The 27,608-nt window shown below is 34.7% G+C and overlaps 1 protein-coding gene across 3 annotated transcripts in view; it reads left to right on the forward strand.

The window, feature by feature from the left end:
• Nucleotides 1–27,608, forward strand: part of chic (profilin chic) — a 252,626-nt gene that overhangs the window by 169,363 nt on the left and 55,655 nt on the right. For all 3 annotated transcript variants that reach the window (XM_067766077.1, XM_067766075.1, XM_067766076.1), the window contains exon 3: nucleotides 15,143–15,314. In XM_067766077.1, coding sequence (XP_067622178.1) covers nucleotides 15,143–15,314 — 172 coding nt within the window. The remainder of the gene's footprint in view (nucleotides 1–15,142; nucleotides 15,315–27,608) is intronic.

The raw sequence follows: 27,608 nt of genomic DNA on the forward strand, positions 1-27,608 counted from the left end.
GAATAATGATAGCATTAGCCGGACATGAATTAGGAAAGGAAAATTCGGGAAACTCAGAAAATAAAAAAACAGAAAATAGAATATTAAAATATGAACCACCAGCTGAACCAGAAACAAAAGCTGCTCCAAACATTCCAGATGTTTGGATAGCAGTTTTAATCTGCGTTATCGTGCTAATGACCATTGCAATAGCCACGATACTCAAAAACTATATGAAAGTTAAATATAGGCAGTTGAAAAATGTTCAAGCACTTATCTAATATTCAAAGCACTCTAAACCCTTTAAAACCAAACCCTAAGCCGAGGAAGAGCAGCAAATAATTAAGAATACACTTTCAAATAGTAACCCCCAAAATATCGCAATCGACAATAAAGGCAGCACCACTAACCCTGCCCAAATTGAACAGCAAATCAAGAATTTGCATAATTTTTTCGAATACTTCTGATATCTTTAAAGACAAAGATAATCAGGAAGCTTCACAATAGTAGTTCCTATGGAAGTTATCAAGGCCGTCAAAGTAGAAAATTTAGACCACAGCCCTGACAAAACAGTAATTCTTCACAAGCATTGCTTGACTAAAAAGCTTTATAAGTGGAAATATGCAAAAACGAAAAAGCAAAAACTAAAAACGTTTGTAAATTGTCGAGCTCGAGGCTATACAATATTAAATAACACACAAAGAAAACTTTTTATTTATTTGTATATGTATTATCAATTGATAAAGAAAAATTGCAAAAATTAATGCTGAGAGTGTTATACAACAACATTTACCTGGTGGGAATTTAATACATACTTATGCTATGGGTGTCGCTCACAGTTTAACTTTTTATGCTATATTGTTGTTAGTTAAGAATTTTGTTTATAATTACGGTTCTTTATTTGTTTACTTTTTATTTTCGTTTTTGTCATATCAAATTTTAAATTAGTCGATCTGGTACATCCAACGATGTAAGTCAAATGTATACATGTACTTTTATGTTTTTTTATTATAATACTTGTATTTTTGTATTTCTAGTCCTGAAGATGACTTCTAATTGAAGTCGAAATATCGATAAATAAAAAAATTATAAATAATTAAAAATTTCTCACTTTATATGTTCTTAGCAAATATTTCATGTTTATACAAGTACATAGTTACAGATTTAACTAAATAAAAAGAAAAAAAAAGTAAAAAAAACCCTTTATTTAATATGAATAATATGCGGATTTAGTTTAAGGAAATAAAATAACTACAAACATTTATGGGTTCCGGTCATCATTTTACATAATAGGAAAAATATTTTTACTTCAACCCCCCGTAGATTAGAAAATAGTAATAGGAAAATACCAATATAAACAAAAAAAAAATCTGCTATTAACTCACATAATTAAACAAAAAAAAGTTTCAACAAAAATATTCCACTTTACTCACCAAACAAAAATCAGCACCCTAGATACATTTGTAAAGTAAATGTAAACAAACAAAAACAAAAAAAAAAGTTAAAAATTCATATTAGTATCAAGTTACCATTAATTCACAAACGTTAATTTGTAAACACAAGCCGATTTTTAGGTGAGTCGACGCACTTAAAGGTCGGCTGTGCAAAACGAATTTCAATATGTAACATTACTCATCATTATACATATACAAAAAAAGAATAACAAAATTCAGCATATTATGAAAAAAAGTGAGAGTCAGCATAACGGGCACTGTATGTAAAGCAAATGCAAACGAATAAAAGCAACAAAAAAAAAAAAAATCACTACTTATAATATCAAGTTACCACTATGACATAAAGTACAACAGAATGCAAAAGATTGAAATTTGGTAACACGCAAGTAAGTTGACTGGGTCATTTAACGTAAAATGAAACAACACAGCACACTTATAACAGTGACCGTCTATAATTAAGCACAAAATTATATACGCTCACTCTTGAAAGGCCGATGGTGAAGGGTTGTGTGGAATTCACCTCACTTCGAATGCGCTTAACGTTACAAATATACATACAAACAAACGTTCATATTTAACTGACCCACATAACCACCATGAGTTCGCATTTGCCAAATCGCCCAATATATTGATTCGTCATACCAACCAGCTTACGTGCGGATCATATTGACAATATGTAGGTCAATACAATAATTTGCGGACAAACCATTATTCTTTATTAAGTCATGCACTTTTAGTATGTAAACATTCATATAAGTATATATGTGTAGGTTAAGAACTTTTTATAAATAGAAATGAATTCCGTTAATAAACAAGAATCGCATTTTAACGCTACACATCGGCGTTTCAATAAATCTTTCTTTTCACATTATTACACACTCTCAACGCGAAGAAATAAACCAAATAAACTGTTAGACAACGATTTGATTGAATCTAGTTACTCTAATTACAATAGTCCTTTGATCGTAGTCCCAAAGAAAGATACTGATGATCAAAAAGCTTATCGTATGTGTGTAGATTTTCGCGCAGTAAATAAGAAACTCATTGCTGATAAATTTCCACTAGCTAGAGTTGATATTTTAGACAATCTCGGTAGGGCAAAGTATTTTTCGACATTAGATCTTTATTCGGGATTTCATCAAATCCCCTTGCATCCTGACTCACGTGACATTACTTCTTTCAGCACTGACCGAGGTGCATTTAGATGGAAAGTTCTTCCATTCGGCCTAAATATAGCACCAAATTCATTCTCACGAATGATGACAATGGCTTTTTCGGGTATACCACCCAATGTCGCATTTTTGTACGTCGACGATATTATCGTCATTGGTTGTAGTGAAGCACACCATATTAAAAATCTTTCAAAAGTTTTCAATACTTGTAGGTCTTTCAATCTCAAACTTAACCCAAATAAATGCAACTTTTTATGACCAGAAGTTTAATTTTTAGGTCAAAAATGTTCAGCTAAAGGTTTGTTGCCAGACGACTCCAAAATAAACGCAATTAAAAAGTATACAAAACCGACTGATAAAGACGCCGCACGACGATTCGTCGCGTTTGCAAAATATTACAGAAGGTTTATACAAACTTTTACGTCTCTGGCAGCGCGTCTGAATCGATTAAACAGAAAAAGAGTTGAATTCGTTGGGGATGTTGAGTGCGAAAGGGCATTTCTATCTTTAAAAGCAACATTACTTTCACCAAAATTACTACAATACCCAGATTTCACTAAACAATTCATTATTGCCGTTGATGCTTCCACAACTGGATGTGGCGTTATTTTGAGTCAAGAACAACAAGGCAGTGATTTACCAATTTGTTTCGCTTCTAAAGCAGTTAATAAAGCAGAGCATAAAAAACCAATTGTAGAATAGGAGCTCTTAGCTATTTATTTCGCAATAAAACAATTTCGACCATATGTTTATGGCATACATTTTATTGTAAAATCAGACCATAGACCCCTGTATACCTATTCAACATGAAAGACCCTTCTTCAAACCTTTCGAGAATTAGGCTAAAATTAGCGGAATATAACATTACTATAGTTTATATTAAGGGTAAATCAAACGTTGGTGCTGATGCACTATCGCGTATTACAATCGATGAGATTAAGGAACCGAACAAAAACAAATTTTATCAGTACAGACAAGATCAATGACGAATCGGCAAAACGATGAAAACCTTCCCAGGAAAACAGACAAAAACGACGAAAAACAACTCACTTTATATGTCTACGACAAATTTTCATTTAATTTTTCAAAAAAGATTCCGCGAATAAGATCTGAAATTTCTTACGACAAAAGTAATAAAACAACATATTTAAGAATTTTTGCCCATATTAAACATAAGAAACTCGAGTTACTTAGTTTTGAGCTTATTAACGAAATAATTACTTTAGAGAAATTAATTTCGAGGCTTGAATCAGAAGCCAGCAAACGAAAAATTAAGCAAATAGAATGGCCTAAAGATGGTATTTTTTTCAATAATTTTTCAATTACAAATTTAAAAGACCGCGGAAATAAAATACTAAAATACCTAGAAATTATTCTAACAGATCTAGTAGAGACTGTAACAGACAATGACAAAAAACTTAAGTTAATGACTACCTACCACGACGACCCAATTTCAAGAGGACATTGTGGTATGAAAAAACTGTACGCGAAACTAAGAACAAAATTTTATTGGAAAAACATGACTCGTGATATAGCAAAATATGTTTAAAGTTGTAACAAATGTCTTTTGAACAAGGTTAAACCAAAAAATAAAGAAAGCCGTCAAAGCTCTGTTTCAAAAAACTGAATTTTAAATCGACCTTCAGTATATATTACCAGAACGTTAGAGGTTTAAACTCAAAGTTAACCGATCTGTATTTAAAATCGTTTCACTGTAATTACAAAATTATTGCATTTACTGAAACCTGGTTGAAACCACATGTTTTTAATTCCGAAATTCTTTGTGACGATTATCAGTCTTATAGAAATATTCGCTTAAACAGAACCGGGGGTGGTGTTTTGCTGGCTGTACATTCCTCAATACCATCCGAGGAGGTTAATTTACCAGCTACAGATGACATCGAATTTAAATGCGTCCGAGTCCTGCTGGACAGAGGACGGATTTACTTAGTCGTTTGCTACATTCCTCCCTCATCTGATCAATCATTGTATATGCAGCATGTTTCACTGATAAAAACTGCTTATTCGATGAAGAAGCCATGCGACTCAATGCTTGTCTTGGGCGATTTTAACCCGCCGCTTCTATCATGGAACACCTATGATCATAATATTTTACCAGTCTCAACTAAGACGTGTAACAGCGACTTTTTGTATGAAATATCCGACCTTAGTCTTAATCAGATCAATATTTTTCCAAATAAGTACGGTAAATTTTTAGATTGAGCCTTTGTAGATGACTTATCAAAATTCTCTGTGAAGCGATGTGAGCCCCTAGTGTTACCTGCACATGTTTACCATCCTTCCCCCGAGATAATTTACGAAACCATGGGCAACGTTTATGGGTGCATAAATAAACCAGGTGTTTATACCAGTCGTTTTGATTTTTCAAGAGCCAATTTCAAAAAATTAAATGAAGAGCTTTCTAAAATAACTTGGCCTCAACATAATGCGGACGTGGATCAGATCGTTTTTTATTTTAATAGTATCATTTATAACTTGTTTGAAAAGTATGTGCCTAAACGTATTTGTTCATATGAGGAACCAATGCAACCCTGGAACTAAAATCTTTGAAAAACAAAAAGTCACGTTACTTCAAATTATATAAGAAGACTGGGTTACATTCCGATTACGTTCGTTATGCTATTCTGCGTCATAAGTATTTTGAACTTAATAAAAAGTGCTATAAAGCTTACGTCTGTAAAATTAAGAAGAAAATTATAAACAACCTGCGGTCGTTTTATGGTTTCGTAAATTCGAAACGTGGGGTAAAGGGTTTCCCTTCCGCTATAAAGTTTAATGGTAACATTTCTAGCGACAATCAAGAGATTGCGAATATCTTCTCCCAATTTTTCAAATCTAATTATTCCGGCGATATTACTTTGCCACCTGGGAAATATCCTTATGAACTGCATTCAAGTAATTCAATCCCTGCTCCACTCTTATTACCTGATGATGTTTTATTGTACCTAAATACCCTAATAGAATCTTTTACATACGGCCCTTATTTAATTCCCACATGCTTTCTTAAAAAATGTGCAGAATTCATCTACAAACTTCTTACTGATCTGTTTAACCTATCTTTGAAGTATGGAACTTTCCCCACGGCATGGAAGGAATCCTTTCTCATCCCTCTCCATAAATGTGACATTAAGTCGTCCATTGAAAACTATCGATGCATAGCTAGACTGTCCGCTATTCCAAAGTTGTTCGAAGCAATCGTTACAAATCACCTAATATTTTCGAGTTCAACATTAATTGCAAGTTCTCAGCATGGGTTTTGTAAGGGCAAATCAACCATAACTAATTTACTTGAGCTCACTACTCATATTTCGAATGGGTTCAGAGAAAATCTTCACACTGACGTTATATACACCGATTTTAGTAAAGCATTCGATGAAGTATGCCACTCATTACTTATATATAAACTCGACATGCTTGGGTTTCAACCTAACCTCACTCTTTGGATTTCCTCCTATCTCTATGGCAGAACACAAAGAATAATCTTTAAAAATATGTTTTCGAGTATCATTAGTGTCACCTCTGGTGTTCCTCAGGGCAACCATCTTGGCCCGATTCTGTTTTTGCTATTATAAACGATATCTCGACAACTATAAAATATTCTAAAATATTGATGTATGCTAATGTGTAAAACTTTTTAAGACTTACGCGTCGATTGAAGAGCGCTCTTTACTTCAGACGGATTTAAATTGCTTAGCTGCTTGGTGCAATGTGAACCACATGCCGCTTAATCTTCAGAAATGTAAATTTATGTGTTTTTCGCGCAGGAGTTTACACACCAGCTTCTTACACAATTAACACCCAAAACCTGAAAGTGTTAATGTTTTTGTAGACTTGGGAGTTACAATGAACTGCAAACTTAGCTTCAACACTCATATAAGTGTCACTGTCAATAGAGCTAAAGGTATCTTAGCATTTGTGAAAAGGTGGTCAAAAGAGTTTAGCGACCCGTACGTTACGAAAACCCTCTTCACAACATTGGTTGGACCGATATTAGAGTATGGCTCAATAGTCTGGAATCTGCGTTTTCAAGTCCATACTGACGGGCTCGAATCAATACAAAAACAGTTTTTACTATTTGCCTTAAGGAATTTTCAATTCATTTAATCCTGGACCTTTTACGAATCGATTAAAATTTATCTATCTTCCAACTCTTGCTAGTCGTAGAGAAATGCTTGGCGTAATATTTATGACAAAACTACTGAATGGATCGATTTCAAGACCATTTATTCTGCACGAAGTGAACTTTAGTGTTCCCTGTCGCACTACCACACTTCAAACCTCTTCTTTTAAAACAATGTAGAACGAATTTCGAACTTAACGAACCTTTCCGGTGTTTGTGCCAAGATTATAACTCTCACTCAAACACATTTGATATGTCGGACTCCCTTTTTTCTATAAAAAAGACTGTCCTTATTCTCTTAATCGTTAATGCTGTATATGTTTGTTACCCTCAGCTGATGATATTTCTTCTGTAGCCGAGCAGTTTTAGATCTCGACGCTTGAAAAACCACTGCCCATCAATTGACTCGGCCCAACAAAAAAAAAAAAAATTTATAAAATTAATAAATAAAAAACAAAATAAAAATAAAAAAAATATTGAACAGGATTAGCCTGGTGTCATTGGGCCACTTGAGGGCAGTGCGCTGCCACAACGTCCAATTATTATTATCTATATATTAATACGCTAACAAAATTTCCATACAATCAATTCGCATAGTTAGCATACGTAAAATCATATAAAAGTTATATGAATCGATTCGTATGGATCAGCCGCTGCGCATAGGCCTATTTTTGTTAACAAATATTGCTCTATTTGTATATAATTAATAGAAAAAGTTTTTTGTAAATCCAACAATCTGTCCAAATATCGATATTTACTTTCTTGCACAAAAGCGCGCCATCTGTGGAACAATTATGTAAGTGATCTAAGACACAAACCTACATAAGCGTACGTGCTAGACGGTGAAAGATTAAAACATGGTTTCCCATTGTTGTCACTTACCTATAGTAGCCTCTACCAAAATCCTAAAAAGTTGTTTCAAAACAATTTGTAGCGTACCAAAAAATCTTAAATAGAATTAATTTTTGTGGCAAATTTCAATTACACGTAAATACATAGGTCTTTATTTAACAGATTCTTTGTCTTTTCATTTAGTTTTTTCAAAAAAACATGAAATCACAAATAATGAGTTAACTTTTGTTGAAACTAACTAAATTTATTTATAACAATTAATGGAAAATTTGCCCGAAAATGTTTTTGCATTTACAGATTTAATCCTCATTTTAGATAAAGTACGTCTTATACTGAACCAAAAAAAAAAATATAGCATTAATTTTTTTATATTGTCTTTTATGCTAATTTATTTTATTTCTTATTTTATTTTATTATATATTCTTTTATTTCAACTTAGTTTATTATTATTTAAATGGAACTTGACTGAATCGGAAAATTTCACGTTGTATCTTAGGCTAATTTTGTTGGATTATATATCCGTTAATCGGATGCTTAGATCCCATAACCCTAATTTGTTTATGTCGTTTAAAGTTATGAAATTAATTTCATTTTAGTAAATATGTTTGCGTGAATAATTTCAATGTTTTTGTTTGTTTTTCTTTTCTTTTTAATTTATTCTGCTTTGTTATATCTTAGTATTATATCGTTCACAGACATTATTTTATGGTAGATATGGTCATATATATTCATGAAATGGAGTGTTTACAAATTTAATACAAATTAATTACGTACATAGATCTCAATGGGAATCCCAACATTAAATATCCGAACATTAGAATCTTCATATTTCCACAATGATAATATTAAACCCCGGAAAAAGCCTTTGCAGACCTAACGGTCTGGGGTGATATAGGCATATTGGGGAATAGAGCACCCAAAACTAACTTCGGTAGCACGCCAACGGGGACCTTCCGGGTGGTGTGGAAAAAACAATTTTTCAATTCAATTTCAAGTAATTTCACCATAATTATATGTCAATTTCATTTGATTTTACATAATTTTTATATTTTTGTTTAAGGAGCTCCATACCAAAACGTTATAATTAAATTTGAAAAGTTTGTAGAAAATTTAAGAAAATACAATCAAAAAGTACAACGCCTTAGATCAAATTAAAAATTTTAATGAAAAATTTAAGAAAGTTAGACCAGTTTGCTATATTTCCAACGCTTGATGCATAGATTGAGTTGAGAAAAATACAAGTTGGTCGAATTTCGACCACAGGCGATAATAGTTTACATTAATATATACTTACATACTAAGTGTGGGAACTGCAGCCTAAACGCAAATCGAAAAGTTGCTGGGAACTGCAACGTGCGCAAAAGGGGAATAGGTTGTGGGAATTACATTTAAGCATAAATAGATCATGGGAATAAATTGTGTGCAAGCAAAGGTTTGTGGTGAGAATTTAGTCGGCTTTAAATGAAATAGAATAGGCTTCAAGTTACGAGACAGTAGACTGTCAAAGCACGAGTCAGAATATATGTATGTACAAATGAAAAAATGTGCATGTAAGAGTCAGTGAAACTCAGGCCATACCAAAATGAGCCAAAATATATGTTTGTACAAAAGAATGAATGAATGAAGGCTACACCATCCGCCATACAAATTTTGTGCACCAATTATGCATGGCTATTTAAGTGGCACAATTAACTTTTGAATCCGCATATGCTTGCGTTGTTATTTTGTTTATTCATTTGGCGTGTGCCAGTATTTTGTAACTTGAGAGTCAGTGAAAGTCAGGCCATACCAAAATATATGTTTGTTCAAAAGAATGAATGAATGAATGCTACACCAATTACACTGACGTACCTACAATTAAAAAGAAAAAGGTTAAGTTTAATTTATTGAGCAATTAATTTTTGGAAGGGGGGGGGGGGGGGGGGGGGGGAATAACGTAGGCTACTTTTATTGTATTACTCTTATTGTTTTTAACTTTAATACAACCTAACTCCTGTTTCAATTTTAATTGTTTTAATATTTATCAAGTTGTTTAAATATTTATTTTCAATTTCTTCTTTCAAAATTTTTCATTCGGTTGTGAATTTTATAAACATATTGTAGCATAAATTTAGGAGTCGTGAAAATAAAGCTATTTTATAAAAAGTAAAAATAGTATGTATAATTAAATAGTGGTGTATTTATCAAACACCTACAGTTTACATAAAAAAATTTCTTTATGTTATTGTTTCCTCTGATGCCTTTATTAATACAATGGCAACAACAAGTTGTGTATTTGCTCAGTAGTAAGACTCAATACGTAACTTAAACAAGGGTCTCGACATTCAAAGCCTAGATCCAGACATCTAGATATCCGATTAATATTGTATCGAATTTAGGGAAATCCTGGTTATTATTCACCTTCTGCTAAAGTTCGATGGCTGAACTGGGCTTTATTTAGATAAATTTGGGAGTACTTCACAATTATACTACACTTCACAACTAATAGCGTGTTTGAATCAAACTGATTAGTAATTCCTCAGCTTGCGCTGCTTTTATACCCTCTGGCCTGCCTCGTCCGCATATTTCACTTAAAGTCACGTTTCAGCTTCTAGAACTGTTGTATCTCCTCCTTGGTAATTAAGCTATATGCGTGCGTATGTGTGAGTAACAAATTCTGTACTTAGCTTATGACTACATACATACGTGTATGTGAGATAATTTCTTTGCTTTAAGCCGCTGGCTATGTGTGTGAAATATTCTTCGTCGCTTTGTATGTGTACATCTACATAAGTGTGGCTGCTGTTTTTGTTGTGATTATTAACTAACAGCATAGTGATGCTAATATTCGCCACACTGCCCTTCACCTAAGTCGGATCTACCCGATCAGAAAATTTTTCTGACCTAAACGCTGCCAGCCTTTCCAAATGAACCACTTTAATTTTGTTTCGTGGCTTGCCAATGGTTTGTATCCGGTAAACTACGTCGTTGATCCGTTTTACAACTTTGTATGGGTCTTCCCAATTACACTGCAATTTTGGGAACAAACCATTTATTCGTTGTGGGTTGTATAACAGCACCAAATCGTCCCGAAAACCTTCTGAATTAATTGCCTTATCGTGTCTGGCTTTCATCTTGTCACTCATAATCATTGTTCGTTTCTTACAAGATCGTGTTTTCCCTCATCTCTTCCTCCAAGACACCAGTGGATTTCTTGGCATTTCCTTCCACGTCGGCATTTATCCCAAACTTCAAATCAGCTGGCAGTCGAAGGTCATTACCAAAAATTACCATTGGTGGGTTTGGCCCGTTGTCTCATACACTGCCGATCAGTAAGCCATCAAGAATAATAATATGTGTGCATCCCACTCTTTACGGAACTTGTCCACTACTTTCCAAGGTTCTATCGAATCGTTCCACCATACCATTGGACTGGAGATGCCACTTTACTGTGCTGGAGGTTTCTCTGTAGATAGATACATAGATAATTTATTGAAGATTGCACTGCGACTGGGTTATCTGTAAGACTCGGCGGGCCATTGAGCTGTTTGTATCTCTCCAAATTATCCGCCACTGCGATCATGAAATGGATTTTTTTCGCTGTTTTCGGAGTCTGGAGGTCCGTTCCTCCCATGCACGAAGCGTCTTTGTTTTTTTTTGATTTTCATTTCATATCAGCTTAACATAGATACATTCATCTCGTGAAAAATACACATTCGATACAAATTTTAAACGTCTTAGCTGAAATTGTTAAACAAAAGTTATATTTTTTGGTATGTTTGTATGTATGTACATGTATGATAATATTTGTGCACAAAGGAGATTTAATCTATCTATATATTTAAAGACGGATGTACTTTTGTTTGTATGCAGCTTATGGACTCCGAAACGACTCCGCAATTTTATTGAAATTGCAGGATAGCTTCACAGCAACCCAGAGAGTGTTCCTGTGAAGTTTCGGAAAATAGACCAGGGACCGATCTATTTGTACAAATTCTATTCACGGCTCGATTTGCCTGAAATTTGATATATAGATATCCCTTTGCCAAAATTAGTATTCACGACACTTTTTTCCGGGAAGTGGACCAGGGACCGGTCTATACGTACAAATTATATTCGAATACTAATTCGATTTGCTTGAAATTTGGTATATAGGTAGCTTTTTTATCATAAGCTATCAGTGGCTGATGTTCCGATTGAGTCATTACCGGAAGATGCTATGACAGTGGACATAATTTAAAAATATAACATTCGATTAACTCGCGAATTTATGTTCATTTAAATGTATTATTTAATTTTTCAAATTTAAAATTAACTTTATTGTCTTTGTTGACTTTTTCCAATCCATTTATTATTTTATTTTAATTGATTACATATGCATGCAATTAAAACGTTTTTTTTTTAATGATGCCATTTTTCCAGTCCTTTTATTGTTTTATTTTAATTGATTACGTATGCATGCAATTAAAACGTTTTTTTTTTAATGATGCCATAGAAGTATAACTTCTAACGCGCGTACATGAGTAAACGCTACGATTTTTTTTATACAAAATTTATTCTATTTTCTTGTCTACAGGCTTAGTAATTTCTATGTAAAGCTACAGCACTACTATGACTACTACTTCTGCTGAGTACGTTGTTCTGGATTTCGATGTTATCGCCGGAATGTTATGGCAGGAATGAACATAAGTATACACGCGTTCTTATCCAGAAGGAATTTCTTGATTTTCTAAAGGACCCAAACCTGGGCTAAGTCTTCTAAAGCAGAAGAAGACATAACAGATCTGTAGCCTCAATGAAACCTTCAAACCTTATTTTAATTTATATTTAAATGATAGTTGATACTTTCTCATTTCAAATTAAAATTTCTCAATTTTAAATGTGGTACTTTCATTTTAAAATTACTATTCTGATATTCAAATGAATTTATCCTACTTTAAATAAGAGGTTTCTTACTGTCAGCTCCTTATATTTTCAACGCATTTTAAAATTTCAACGTTTTTATTTAATTGAATTTTTTCGTTTTCAATGGGCGCCTCCCTTGAACACTATTTTTGTTGATACGTAACAAATACATCAGCCCAATTCTAAATATTCCCTCGGAATTTTATTCTGGGGGATTTTTTTATTCCCACGGAAAAATTCCTCCAATTGTTTTCTTCTAGGAGAACAATAATTGGGGAATAGGAATTTCGAATTTTCGAAGTCAGTTGTTTTGTCAATTGATATTTCGTTGCGCATTTCTTATTTTGTTTAAAAAATTGAAAAGTTTAATTATTGTTGCGAATTTGTTTGAAATTAAGAAATAAAGTATAAACAAATCACAGTATTGCATTTCATATGATATTCATTGAAATGAGTAATAAATTGGTGCCACAGCAACATCAACAGAGGAGCATAAGAAAAAGAAGACGGCGGGATAACACAAATCCGCTGGAGTTACCTGATTCCTACTCAGCAAAGCAATTTTCTGGCGGCCAAGTCGAGTTGAATTCGTCTTCCGTCATATGCTAAAATCTATTTAAGCCTTCTTAAAAAATCCTTGCGCAATTTCTGGATAGCTGCATGTTGTTGTTGTTGTAGCGATAAGGTTGCTCCCCGAAGGCTTTGGGGAGTGTTATCGATGTGATGGTCCTTTGCCGGATGCAGATCCGGTACGCTCCGGTACCACAGCACCAATAAGGTGCTAGCCCGACCATCTCGGGAACGATTTATGTGACCACATTAAACCTTCAGGCCATCCCCTCCCTCCCCACCCCCAAGATCCATGAGGAGCTTGGGGTCGCCAGAGCCTCGTCTGTTAGTGAAACAGGATTCGCCGCGGATAGGTGAGGTTGACAATTGGATTTGGAGAAGCTATATATTGCGCTGGCAACCTGAAGGGTTGCGCTACACACCCCTTGAATATGGTATTTTAGTCGCCTCTTACGACAGGCATACCTACCGCGGGTATATTCTGACCCCCTTACCCGCTGGGGTCCTGGATAGCTGCATCAAATACAGCAGTTTCTTAATATTACGAACATTCAAAATTTTTACATTGGGTACTTTATAGTACGAACAAACGTGCATCGACAATACTTGGTTGTACGAACAACTAACAAATTTTGTGTTATGAAGTCGATAATATTGAAGATGACCAGACAGAAAGGGCGGACGAAATTTTAATTGAAGAGCCAATAGTTAAGCATAGAGACGCTATTGAAAGTTTTGGCACGTGCATTCGGTGGGCCAAGCAAAACAATGTCGAGGCTTCAAATTTGTTTGTTTTGACGGAGCTTCAAAAAGCTGCAGTAAACAGTTACCTCAATATTCCTTTCAAACAAACAATCATTAATCAATTTCTAACATAAACATTTTAAACATTAAATACTGTCTTACTAAATGAAGCACATGATTTCTTGGAACAACTTTTCTGAGAATACACCAAAGCTAAAATATGATATATGTTATACGGTGATAACCATTCTGAAATTAATTTTTTCTTTTTGTTCTTTTTTTGCATTTATTATTTTAGTAAAACAAGTTTTAAAAAGCACGTGCACTTTCTCTGGTTATTTTAGCTATTTTAATCAAGAATATATGAAAAATGTTATCGTACTCGATTTTACGAAAAAATCGATTTTACGAACAAACCCTGAAACGATGGTGTTCGTAAAATCAAGAAACTGCTGTATACCAAGAGCTCTTCCGTTGCTTATGATATACTTTTCGACTTAAAATAAAGAATATTGTAGTAGAATTACCGAATGTACATATTATAGCACAAATTTGTACAAATAAGTGTTCTTGCTTAAAAGAACCAATTTACTCTAACTATTTTGATGCATTCCCATTAATTTAACAAGTGAAAAAAACTCCTAAGAAATGGCAGAGAAATCTCCCTCTCACTCACATTCATAATACCTACTTTTCTCCCATAACCGGTTTCCACTCTTTCGAACATTGTTCAGAATAAGAGGAAAGGGAGTAGTGAAAAAACTCACAAGGAATTTTTATTTAGAATACATACGAGGAATGGGAGAAGGGAAAAAACTCGCAACGAATTTTTGTTTAGAATTGGGCTGCATATTTTTCGGACAGCTGAGTGATTGAAAATTTGTTCTCTGAAGGGCGAGTTCAGCCAACTGCCAATTTTAAGGAAAAGGAATCTTCAAAATATTTTTCACACTTCACTATAATATTAAAAGCAACAATTTTATTCATAACCAGTACTTTAAAATGACAACGAACTGTCAGATGGCCGAATATACAATTGAGCGAATGTAGCGAAAAAAATGTATACACAGTAATTTGACGTAAAATCGAAAGCGTTGAGTGGATCAAAATACTCAACTGTGTGTTCATAATGTTAATTGATCAACACTTGTGTTCGCGGAAAGCTCCCATTGTAAAATTTTGCTGCTAACTCCACAGCTTTAACATACGTTGAATAGGAGACCGTGTGAATAGCCTAATTAATTTTTATTCATACGATGTTCAAATGATTACGTTAAATGTTTAAGTAATTGAAACACGCACCATTTTTAATCTGGTATATCCATTTTTAACCTTGCTATTTTCAGGTAACAAAAGAAGAGTTGGCGAAGTTAATCGCTGGCTTTGATCAGCAAGACCTGCTTACGAGCTCCGGTGTTACATTAGCCGGCCAAAGGTATATCTACCTTTCTGGTACAGATCGCGTTGTACGCGCAAAGTTGGGACGTAGCGGAGTACATTGCATGAAAACTACACAAGGTAAGCAAAGTGCACATATATTTCACATTTTTAACAAAAAGCAACGTGGTTTTGGAAGCGTTGACTTTGTCATTCTCAAATTTAGGTTCGGTTTTTCAGTGTAAGCTCAAACTTCAGCTAAAGTTGACTAGAGTTTAACCTTTTCACTCTTTACGCTTAAACTAAGAAGAAGAATTTTATGTTATCGACTAAAGTGGCAAGGTTAAATATACAAATGACGATGAAATATGAAAGTGTTATTAACCCTTTCAGGAAATGTACACCTTAAAGTCCAGTCATCTTAGGTAATAAGTATTTACCTGAACCTTGGAATTTGAGATAAGAAGCTGAAAACTTGTACTCGCCAATATTTTGGTATCGTAAAGTTGACACTAAGGTTCGCAATAAAACGCGTGTGAGCGTCTCTAGATATTCGAGGTCAAAGGTTGCACATTATAGATTTTCTCAAATATCACGTTTCGCATGGCTTAATTGCTCAGTACGAAATTGGGCATCATGGAATTCATAATTCCACCCTGAAGTATTTTTTCGTGGGCTCAAGCCATAACCATGCTGTCAGGTGATGTTGGCCCAGGACAAATTAAAATCAATATTCTTTTTGCTACCTGCTGTCTAAAGGGTTATCGCCCTGATACTTAGTTGCGAAAGCCGTCTTATTCTTCAACGCACTCCACGACCTCTGCCATCCCCGTTGTAGTCGACACCAGAGGCAGATAGCCAGCTCACCAAATAGACAATACTGACGATTACCGGCTTTGCCCCACTCGTATCTCAGGAAAATGTCACAGCTCGCCAGACATTTCCATCGTCAGCTTAGGACTGCGTCAAATGGACCGAGAAGCGGACTTTTATAAATCAATCTTTTACTGCTCTTCCCATTCCGTGTGGCCATAGCAGTATAGCGCCATCTAAAATCGGGAAAACGGAGTATATGGTCCCGCGCCTGAGCTTGGGGCCACAATTGAGCCGCAGGCACCAGCCAGAGAGCAGAAATGGCAGCACATCCTATACAAGTGTATTATTATTACGCCTGGAAGCACTGCAACCTTTGTGTAGATCTATTGTGCATAAACCAACGGAAGGGTTCGAGTCCGCTGTTTACTATATCGATCCAGAAATAAGTCGAGGCTAAAGGCTGCCAGATAACAGTAGCGTCTTTCAGGCGGAATTATAGCCGTGAAGAAAGCAGCAGAAACTCTGGAGGAAATGTGCTTGAGATGCAGTCGCGTCTATATATTGTTACGAATATTAGCAAAACTAAGGGGTGCTGCTATCTCTAAGCCGATGCTAAACAGTGATATCATGCACATCCATAGATCAATCATTATGTATCTACATAAACAAAACAATAATTGCGTCTACACATATGTACCATGTACGTATACGAGCAGCGGAGAGTCAATGCACAAACACATGCATATATCTGAGATACTCATGAAAGTATGCAATGAGAGAAGCTATAAAATCGTGCAATTGTAGTTACAGCTGATGGCAACTAGTAGGTTCTGGAAGCGCCTAGAAGATGCGAACGTTGAAATCAGAGAGTATAAAAGGCAGCAAATGTAGAGGCGCTGGAATTCAGTTTGATTTGAGCTATCAAGCAGTTTCGATTAAGACGCTATCTAGCGAGCCATAGCAGTATTATTTTGAAAGTCAGTTTCATTTAAGCTATCAGTTTGGTTATTAAGCCAGCTAGTTGCAAAGTATAAGTGTATTGTGAAGTACTTTAATAAAGGCCATTTTTCCATTATTCAATATTGGAGTTATTTATTCAACAGTTTAGTGATACGAACTTAGCAAAAGGGCAAATAAGAGGATTTGCAAGTAAATTCGTTACAATATATATTGATAGTCAGGCGGCGATTAAGGCAATAATCTTAAGCAGTACTTCATCAAGAAGTATCCTGGAATGCAAAGAAGCATTGGCTCAGGCCGGACCATACATTTATACTGGGTTCCCGGTCATAAAAGAATAAAAGGTAATGAAAAGGCCGATGAGTTAGCAAAGGTGGGTGCAGCACCCGCTGAATCAACGGTAGACGCCCCAATCCGTTTGGGAGAAATCAAAAGAAGTTAGGAGTTCATATAATTCATCAAACATAAAGGAGTGAACAGAAGAGCTGGGCTGCAAAATTTATAGTATCATGTGCAAATCGTACGATATTAGACTCACAAAATGGCTCATATCTCTGGAGAGAGAAGACTTAAGGCTCATGATCGACATACTAACTGAACACTGCGTTCTGACGTTACACGCTTATAAGTTAGGCCTCAACAGTAACAGCAGATGTGGGAATTACGAGCGGTTGTTGGGGTATTGTTGTAGGAACTCTCAAAGCATTCGGCTAGTGCTATCGACGTTGATGGTCCTTTGCCGGATATAGACCCGGTACCTTTCGGTTAAAAGCACCATTAAGGTACAAGCCTTACAAGGGAACGATTAATATGACCATATTAAACCTACAGGCCATCCCTCCCCACCCCCTAGTTTCAGGGAACTTTGGGTCGCCGCGGGTAGGTGAGGTTGACAATTGGGTTGGAGAAACTATAAATTGCGTTGGCAAGCGTAGGATATTGTATATTAATACAGGGTTCACCGGGCGCGTCCTGGCAAAAGTGTTTACCGGTTTTTTGTGGATTTGGCTTAGGGCCTGCTTATGCTTGTCTGGATTAAACGGCTGTGTTGGCAGGTGCCGGATCTCGTCATAGTGCTTATGGAGATGTGCCTTTAATCCCCGTGGAGGCGGTGCTAGATCAAGCAGTTGTTTGCTAGGATGTCCTGGGATGTGACAGTTTAGCAAATCGTTGTGCTCTTTAATGTTGAGCTCTTTGGCCTTACTATGTACATGGTGTTCAGGTTTCATAAGGAGACATCACGTGGCAGTTCTCAGCGCAGCATTTTAGCAGGGCTGCATCCTTTTCAAGTGTGTGTTTGAAGGACCAGACGACTAAAGGTAACGCGTAGCACATGAGCGGCCCGCCAATTGCTTTGTACGTGGTTAGCAACGTTTCTTTATCTCAACTTGAATACTATGCGGCTGGTAAATGAATACAAACATTTCAAAGGGGAAGATCACTCAAAGAACTGCAAGCTGTCTGCGGGTATAGGTAAACTGTGCTCAACCGTCAAATCCTTGTCTAATCCAACAAAATGCAGTAATAAAGTATCCATCGCCTTTGGCGATACAATTTTTGTATCCTTCAGTAGCGAAGGCCAAATGTGGAAACAGACGAGCACATACACATTAACCCGACATGTCACATTTACAATCGTTTTGTTGCCCTCCCGACAGAAGGGGAGCGTGCTTTCGGCATGATCATTAAATCCGCTTCAGCTCGTTTTATTCCCGCCGGAAGAATCCCGGAAATCTGTCCACATTTTCCGGCGGAGGCCGCAACTCTAGCGATAGAACGCGACCTTATAAGACAGCACGACCCCCAAATAAGGGATATAAACCAACGCATAAGATAGCTTTTGGATGAACACAAGCGAGCGAAATGGGAAGAGCACTCAAAGAATTGTAACCTCTCTGCCGGTGTAGGTAAGCTTTGGTCCACCGTAAAGTCCCTATCGAACCCGGCTAAGCACAATGACAAAATCTCCATCGCCTTTGGCGATAAAGTGCTGTCGGATGCAAAAAAATGCGCGAGCGCTTTTTGCCGACAATATATAATGCGAACAGACACGCGCACAAACATAAATTCAGCGCGCCAACCTCGCCTATCCGTGGTGGATCCTGTTTCATTAACAGCCGAGGCTCTGGCGACCCCGAGCTCCCCATGAATCTAGCGGGTGGGAGGGCGGTATGAGAAGGTCGCATGTGGTCATAACAAATCGGCAAAGGACCATCAACATCGATAACACTCCCCAAGGCCTTCGGGGAGTGTCCTTATCGCTACAACAACATCAAGAACACACTCAGAAAAACCATTTCTCGGGACCGGGAATGGGTTCTGGATCGGAATTAGGTTCGATAACTTCCCAGAGTAGGAGAATATAAGGCAATCCCGCTGCAAGGATGACAATTTGTGGGAAAATCGCAATAAATTAAATGGGTTTACACAGAAATTGCAGCTCTTGGTCCGGAAAAATCCCGAGTCGCTCCGGTACACGTACATTGTTAATGTCACCTTTGCTTTCATTCATTTCATGTGTGTGTTACTTTCACTATATTAATTTCTTTTCTGTTGTTGTTGTTATAGCAGTTCTCGCCCCATCCAATAGGCTCGACCGATCATAAATTGTCATCAGTATCCTCTAACTGGAGTCTATAATATTTAACGAAAAAGATTCGGGAGGCGCTTGTGTTCAGCGCAGAAATCTGATTAATTCTTATTATGAAATTCTTTCTCTTTTATAGTAAAAATGTCTTACAATACTATTACAATTTTTACATACAATACTTACACACTAAAAGTAACTACATTCTAATTTCTATATACCAAGTCAGCAAATATTTTTATTACCTAATTATAGAACTATGTAGTAATATTTTGGCAGTCACATTGACAAACCGGCGCTGTCGATCAGACATGCTGATCGATACGTGAGCTGGTCAGTGTGACGCATACGGGTTAAACAACTGTAAACGGATACGACTCCCCGCTGAGTTCAATATAACTTATCTATGCCGCTGTGAGTTATTTGCGTGTGGTCGGAAGTGAAATTAGTTTGGTTGTACATAAAATGTATTACAAGCTAGACTCATTCTGGCATTTACATAAATACAAATACCTTGTATGTAAGGCGTATTGTGGTAATGCCACACCATACACCTTAGGAAGTGTCGTATATAATTGAAAACAATTGTCTACGGCCCTTAAAGTGACTTAGTGACCCACTTGGAGTTTACAAAATTTTAATTGCTTTTTAGTTTTCTATTGTAATTTATTGCATTGCGTTAACTTGATATTGAGAGTGAAGAGTTTGTTTACTTATTTTTATATCCGTTTACATTTGCTTCACATGTGTGATTTTGTGCTGACTTTTTTTTTTTATATATAACATATTGTTTTTTTTCTTTTGCTCCTGTGCACACTTTTATATGCTTTTAAGGGAGGAACGTATATAATTTGGCGCCTAATTTAATACGGTCATCCTATTGTCATTGATATAAGTGTGTCATGCTGTTTCATTTTACTTTTAATTACATATAATGAATTTGTGTGTTTATGTGTTTTCTGTTTTTATTTATTTACTCTTGCTTTAAATTTGAATTGTTATGCTGGCTTTGATTTTTGTTTGTATTTATTGTATGTATACTTATAATTATGAGTAGAGTGGAATGCTTATAGTAAATATATATTTTTTTTTCAAGTTTTTTAAATAGACGTTTTATACTGGTTTAAGCCTATTCTTATGGATTACTATTTCTTTGATTTTGTTTGTCCTATCACTATTTCCTATTCTATTAGGTATTAATGTATAATTATTATTTTTATCGATACTTTTTACTTTATAATTTCCTTTATATCTATTATCTAGCTTATGGCTGCTTCTTCTCTAACTAACACTAAGTCTCCTATTTTTATTTCCTTATTGTAGCTACTTTTATCATAATTAGATTTTTGTTTTTCTTTGGCTTCTTTTAACTAGTTTTCTAGCTCTTTGTTGTGCTATTTGAAGTCTATATTTTACTTCCTTGTCATAAGCTTCGTGATTATAAAATGGACTTATTTTGTTTTCTTTAAGAAATTCGAAATTCTGGGGATTCTTTCCAAATATTAGCTCAAAAGGACAATATTTATGTATGGTTGATGGCGTAGTATTGTAACAATATGCGAAATACCTGAGGTATTCATCCCAATCATCTTTGTCACTGGATATGTATGAGCGTGCATATTCATTGAATGTCCTATGACTGCGTTCCACGGTACCTAAAGTTTGATGATGCTACGGTGTTGAGGTTTTGTGCTCAATTTTTAGCAGTTTACACAGTTCTTCAAAGAAGCTATTTTTGTACTCTGTGCCCATATCCGTTAAGATTGTCTTCATTGGTCCATAACTCAAAATGAAGTGTTCGAACACGGCTTTAGCGACTGTTGCTGCGGGTTTGCTTGGATCTGGGATTGCTACCAAGTACTTGGTTAGATCGCATATAATGGTAACAGCATATTCGTTTTCATTTATCAATTTGTACTATATCAAAAGCCTTCGGAGGCGTCTCCGTTATTGCCATTGGCTCTTTTATATGGTTATTTGTTTTATTTTTCTGACAATGGATGCAGTTCTTTACGTATTTTCTTACGTAATTTTTCATGTTTAGCCAGCTATATTTCTGCTTGATCTTATCTGTCATGCGATTTATTCCTGGGTGGCTACCACTAATAGGATCGTCATGATATTTCTGCAGAATTTCTTTAATTTTCCCGGGATTTGTCACATATATAACCTCTGGGGTTAGTGCTATTGAGAACCTTGTTTCCTGTTTCAATAAATTTGCCTACTGCAGTACAATTTCTTTTAAACAATTTGTCCCCTAAGGACTACTGTATTTTTACAAGTCCTAAATTTCCGGCTTCTTTTTCAAGCATGGTAAAGAATTGTCCTAAGTCAATCTTATCCTCAACAATTAGGTTGCTTGTATTCAAATTGCTGCAAATTTTCTTTCCTTTTTTGAAATATAATTTGGAGAATCGAAAACGAGCTCGACATGTATTTTTACTTCAAATTTATTTAGCGCTTCGCATACTTTTGGGTTCTCTTTGTGACTTTCTTTATTTTCAATAATATTGCTGGTATTTTTAGCTGCTGATCTTGTTATTATTTTTAGTATTTTACTTGCTTCCACTGACATTTCTTTTAAGTTTGTGATTGTTATGCGAGATAATGCATTTGTGACTTTCTTTATTTTCAATAATATTGTTGGTAGTTTTAGCTGCTGATCTTGTTATTATTTTTAGTATTTTACTTGCTGACATTTCTTTTAAGTTCGTGATTGTTATGCGAGATAATGCATCCGCAATGTGATTTTCCTTTCCTTCGATATACTCCACTTCAAAATTGTACTCCTCTAAATCGAGTCTTACTCGTGTTAACTTAGATGAAGGACTCTTCGTCGAAAAAAGATATTTTAAAGGGCGGTGATCGGTTTTAATCAGAAATTTTCTGCCATAGATGTATGGTCTAAAGAAGGGTATAGCCCAGTGGATTACGGCTACTTCTTTTCTATTGTAGCTTTGTTGTTTTCACCTTTTGTGAATGATCTGGAAGCGTATGCAATTGGTAACTGTTTGCCATCGTGTTCTTGGCTAAGACTGCTCCGGAAGCATACCCACTAGCGTCTGTTGTTATGCTGAATTCTTTATTGAAGTCGGGGTATTGCAAAAGTTTTTGACTAATTAATGCTTCCTTTAAGTAGACAAAAGCTTTTTGACATTCTTCTGTCCAATCGAAGGAAATATTCGTTTTACAAAACCTAGTTAATTTTCTTGAGTATTCTCCGAAGTTATATATTTATATATATATATACATATATATATTTTATTATTACGACTCTAAGAGCCTAGTTCAAAATTTAAAAATATGATTGCATTAATTAACAATGTGTACTTAATCTAAATTTTTAAATTAAAAAAAAAATTTTTAATTATGACACATGTATCACTAATGCATTTAAATCTCAACGAATATATCATTTAATCGGCCTAGATTTGGTGTAGTCATACAACCGTCTGCTAAATAAGTTTCTATCACAATTTTTTATATATTCAGGTAGTTCGTTGAAGTATTTCAACCCTTTGTAAAAAAGACTATTTTGTTCCGATTCTGTTTTATAATTTGGCAATTTAAAATTATTTCTCTGCCTTGTATTTATATCATGGACCTCGTAATTAAATGTAATACCTGTTCTGAGATACTCTGGCAAAATAGCGTGCTTTATATTATAAATAAATTTCATTGTGTTGAAGAATATTTGTTGTTTAACGCTCATCCAATTTAAACTTAGAAGCATGTCTTTTATAGGAGTATCATAACGTTTGCTTAAAATAAAGCGCATTGCTTTATTTTGCATTTTTTGCAACTTATCAATTTGCGAATCTTTCATAATACAAAATATTGTTGAGCAATAAATAAAGTAAGGCTCAACTATGGATCTATAAACCTTTACTTTGTAATAATTACTTAAGTTTTTACAAGTTCTTTGAATAAACCATAATTTTTTTGCTATTTTACTTACTGAATAGTCAACATGGGCATCAAATTTTAATTTGCAATCAATCTGAACACCCAAATATTTAATCGTATTTACTTTTTCTATTTCCATATTATTTATTGTAATAGTTTCAAAATTAGCAATGTTTTTTCTTGAAATAAGCATGTGTTTAGTTTTTTCTATATTAATTTTAAGTTTGTTTGTACACAGCCAGATATAAAGTTCGTTTAAGTCACTTTGTAACTTGATTCTTATATCATTTCCATTTTTGCCATTTATAGAAATTAGAGCATCATCAGCGAAAAGTTTTATGGAGCTGAATTTCAAAACAGAATTTATATCATTAATATAAATGTTGAATAAAATTGGTGCAAGAACAGAGCCTTGGGGTAGGCCGGTACAAATCTTCTGTAATAATTGCAGAACGCTACGAACCTTTTAACTTCATCTGCTGTTTTTGGTGTGGGGTAGTTTTGAACTGTTTCAAATTTGCTTGGGTCGGGTAATATTGCCTTGTCTGTGCATTTATGTCCTAAGTAAGTTACTTCCTGGCTGAAAAATAGACATTTGTCTGGATGCAGTTTTAAGTTGTATTTCCTACAAGTGGAGAAAACGTCTCTTAAAATTTTCAGCATGTGTTTTTCTGAACACCCTAGTACAACTAAATCATCCATATAGAGAAATGCTTGAGATGGTTTGAGGCCTGCAAATGCCAGTGTCATCATTCTTTGGAATGAGTTTGGTGCTACTTTTAATCCATAGGGTAGTTTTTTGAATCCATAAGTGCCATTTTCAGCTGTGAATGAGGTTATGACTCTAGAATCTGGGTGTAATTCTATTTGATTAAAACCTGACATAAGGTCGAGACATGAAAAATATTTTGCTCTTCAAAGTTGATCTAGAATGTCATAAATTCTTGGGAGTGGGAATTTATCTGCTGCTAACTTTTTATTTACCTGTCTGTAGTCAACTACTAATCTCCGTCTTTTTTCTGTGTTCCCTGGAAGTGACTTTTTGGGAACTAGTAAAATCGGACTATTGTATTCTGATATGGAGGGTTATATTATTTTATCTTCTATTAGCTTATTTACTTGTTAGCTTATCTCTCTTTTTTGTGTTTGAGGCAATCTATAATTTTTTATATAAACGGGGGTGTCATCCTTCATACGTAATTTCTGTTTGTAAAAATGATTAGAGGTAATCGGTTCTGTTTCTAATGCAAATATGTCTATAAATTCTGTACATAATGTTGTTAATTGAGAATTCATGAATTTTGGAAAATTTTTGGTTAATCTTTTTAATTTTTCTGTATTGTTGCTATTTTTATTGTGTGTTGTTGTTTCAATTAATGTGTAGTCATCTAAATTTTCAGTATTTATTTTGTAATTTTGAATAGTTGTGTTTTTATGTGTGGTGTTAACAATTCTAACGAAAGTTTGATCTTTATCTGTAATTGTGTTTGCTATGAAAATGCCTTCAGATAATTGTTGGTGGTGTATGAAGATGTTTTTATTATTAGTATTTACTTTAACTTGTCTAATGACTTCGGATCTAGCTGGAATCGTAATCGTATTGACAGACAGACAGTTGGTTAGATGCATTATTATTGTTTGGGGAAAGTCATATGGTCTTAGAATTAGTTTACCCTCTGTTTTTCCATAGTCTAAAATACAGTTATACTTCTTTATAAAGTCTAGTCCTATTATTACATCGCATGGAATTGGAAAGTCGTCTTCTACGACGTGAAATTTATGGTAAATTAAGAGGTCGTCGCCTTTTAAATCCGCTTTAACTGTGCCTAATGTGCTTGTTACACCTTGACCAATGCCCTTTAAATCTATTATTTGTGTTGTGTTTATTTTTGTATGATTATCTACTTGATTATTTTTGACAATTGAGATATTATGATTATTTAATGATGTTCTTGTAGATATGTAACTATTTAAGTGAAGATTTAGTACACATATTTTTCTATCTACTGATCTTGAAGTGGAGTTTCTTGGTTTTCCTGCTGGGTGCAACTTCGCACGTTGCGAGACTGATTGTCAGATCTGTTATTGTTTTGGGTTTGTGACCCTTGTCGGAAATTATTACTATTATTATTATTTGATCTAAGGTTGTTATTACATCTCTGCTGCGTTCCAAATCTTCTACCTCGGTAATTCCCATAGTTGTTACAGCGGTAACCTCCACGGAAATTACTCCGGTATTGATTTTGTTGCCGTATATTTAAAATTGTATTTGAGCTGCCCGTTATTTCAGTACAGCTATTTGTAAATTTGGAAATCGCATCGTTCATTGTTGTGAACGTTCCTGCTTGCATGATCATTTTTACTTTGTCATTGGAGCAGTTTTTACACATAGCCTTGACTGCTGCTTGTGTTGAGTATCTCGTTGCCAAGTCTGGATTAATTCCGTCCGAGATATAAGATCCTTCTAATGACCTAGTAATTTTTTCTATTTCCGCTGTGTACTGATTTGCAATTTTGCTGCGTTGCTGGTTGTTCAGGAGTTATGCGGTTAAAACTTCTACTGATTCACCCTTTATTGCTGATTTTAACTTCAATTTAATTTGTGCGATTGTACTTTCGCTGCTAATAAAATTTCTGGCTGTGCCTTTTAGTTTTGTTTTTATCATCGTTATTGCCAAAGCTTCATGATTGTCCTTGATTTGGTCAAGGATATCAAGAGCATTCAAAAAACTATGCAAATTGTCAGGCTTGCCATTAAACTCTGGTACCACTGATGAGGCAGTTTTGATGAATTATACTACTGGGTGTGCCATTGTGACATTTACAGCTGGGATATTTAATGGTTTATTTTCTTCTAATGATGGAGTCTGGCTCAATGAAGGCGATGGAGTCCGGCTTTGCGGAAGTTCTGAGAGAATTAAATTAAAATCGAGTAGGAGTTCCTCCTCTATTGTGATTGGTATCGGTATTTCTATGTTATGTCTTGCTAATGAAGATACCAATTTATCCCGTACTATGGAAAAAATTTGGTGAGCTTCTTTTTGGTGTTCTTTAGTAAGTATGTGGTTTACTGTATTGATCACTTGTTTTATATTATTTAAAGCTTTTAAGATTACATTCAAATGCTTTATTATTGTTTCTGTTTTTATAGTAGAATTTTTGTTTATGCATTTGTATGACTTATCGGCTTTAGCTTTTTCCTCAAATAATGTGTCATAAATTTCTTGCCATTGATTCATTTCTTGGAATATAATTTTTTTTTATTTAAATGCGTTGCTGTACATTATTTGATTGTCTTAATTTACTTTTTATGTAATCTTTTATTAAAATTGCAATTGCGACAATTAAAAATGACATTATACATACAAGAATTATCAACCATTTTTCTGAGATATCTTCTGTTTATTTTATTTCCTGCTTTGGTTCATATCTGACCAGTTTATTTTCGGTTTTTTCCTCTTCAGCGTTTTCTTTACCGAATTCGTAGCCAGCTATCGCTATCATTATGCCTTGAGCGATTTTAGTCCACCAAGAAATTTAGTAGATTTTCCTAAATATTTTCCATCAAATTGAATAAATTGAACAATAATTGTCTTATATTTTATTTTATTTTATTCATTCAATAATTGAAAGGAGAAAATTTATTAAATTGTTAAGTATAATTTCTTTTAGTCTTCGATAGGAAAGACCATCCTATTTCTTCTTCTTTAGTTGAAGGATTTTTTATATCTTCTATAGTTGGTTCCCTATTCATACCTATTATTTTCCAGAATTTTCTTAGCCATTCTAACTCACTATCAAAATTTCTACTTTCTACTTTTAAAGTGTCATTTTCATTCCACTTTTTGAGGGGGTTATTTCTTCTTTTTTTTTACAGTTTTCTTTTAAATTTTACCAGAGCAGGCAGATTAATTAAATTATTCCTAATAAAATAAGAAACAAAATGCCTAAGCGAAAATAAAATTTTTGCCCATGGGTAAGCGTCCCTAAAGCCGCTCAATTTATTCTGAATTTAAGTATATGTACTTAGTTAAATATAGTAGCTGCCAGTCGTGTTGCCGGCCAGGATTGGAATTGTTGGGTTTAATAATTATCCGTATTGGTGTACCTCCTTTTGGACCCGAAATTTCTATTCCACTCTATTATGCTGCCATGCGTGCCTTTCT

This window comes from Eurosta solidaginis, chromosome 2, assembly GCF_040869045.1.
Source record: "Eurosta solidaginis isolate ZX-2024a chromosome 2, ASM4086904v1, whole genome shotgun sequence".
Classification (NCBI taxonomy): Eukaryota; Metazoa; Arthropoda; class Insecta; order Diptera; family Tephritidae; genus Eurosta; species Eurosta solidaginis.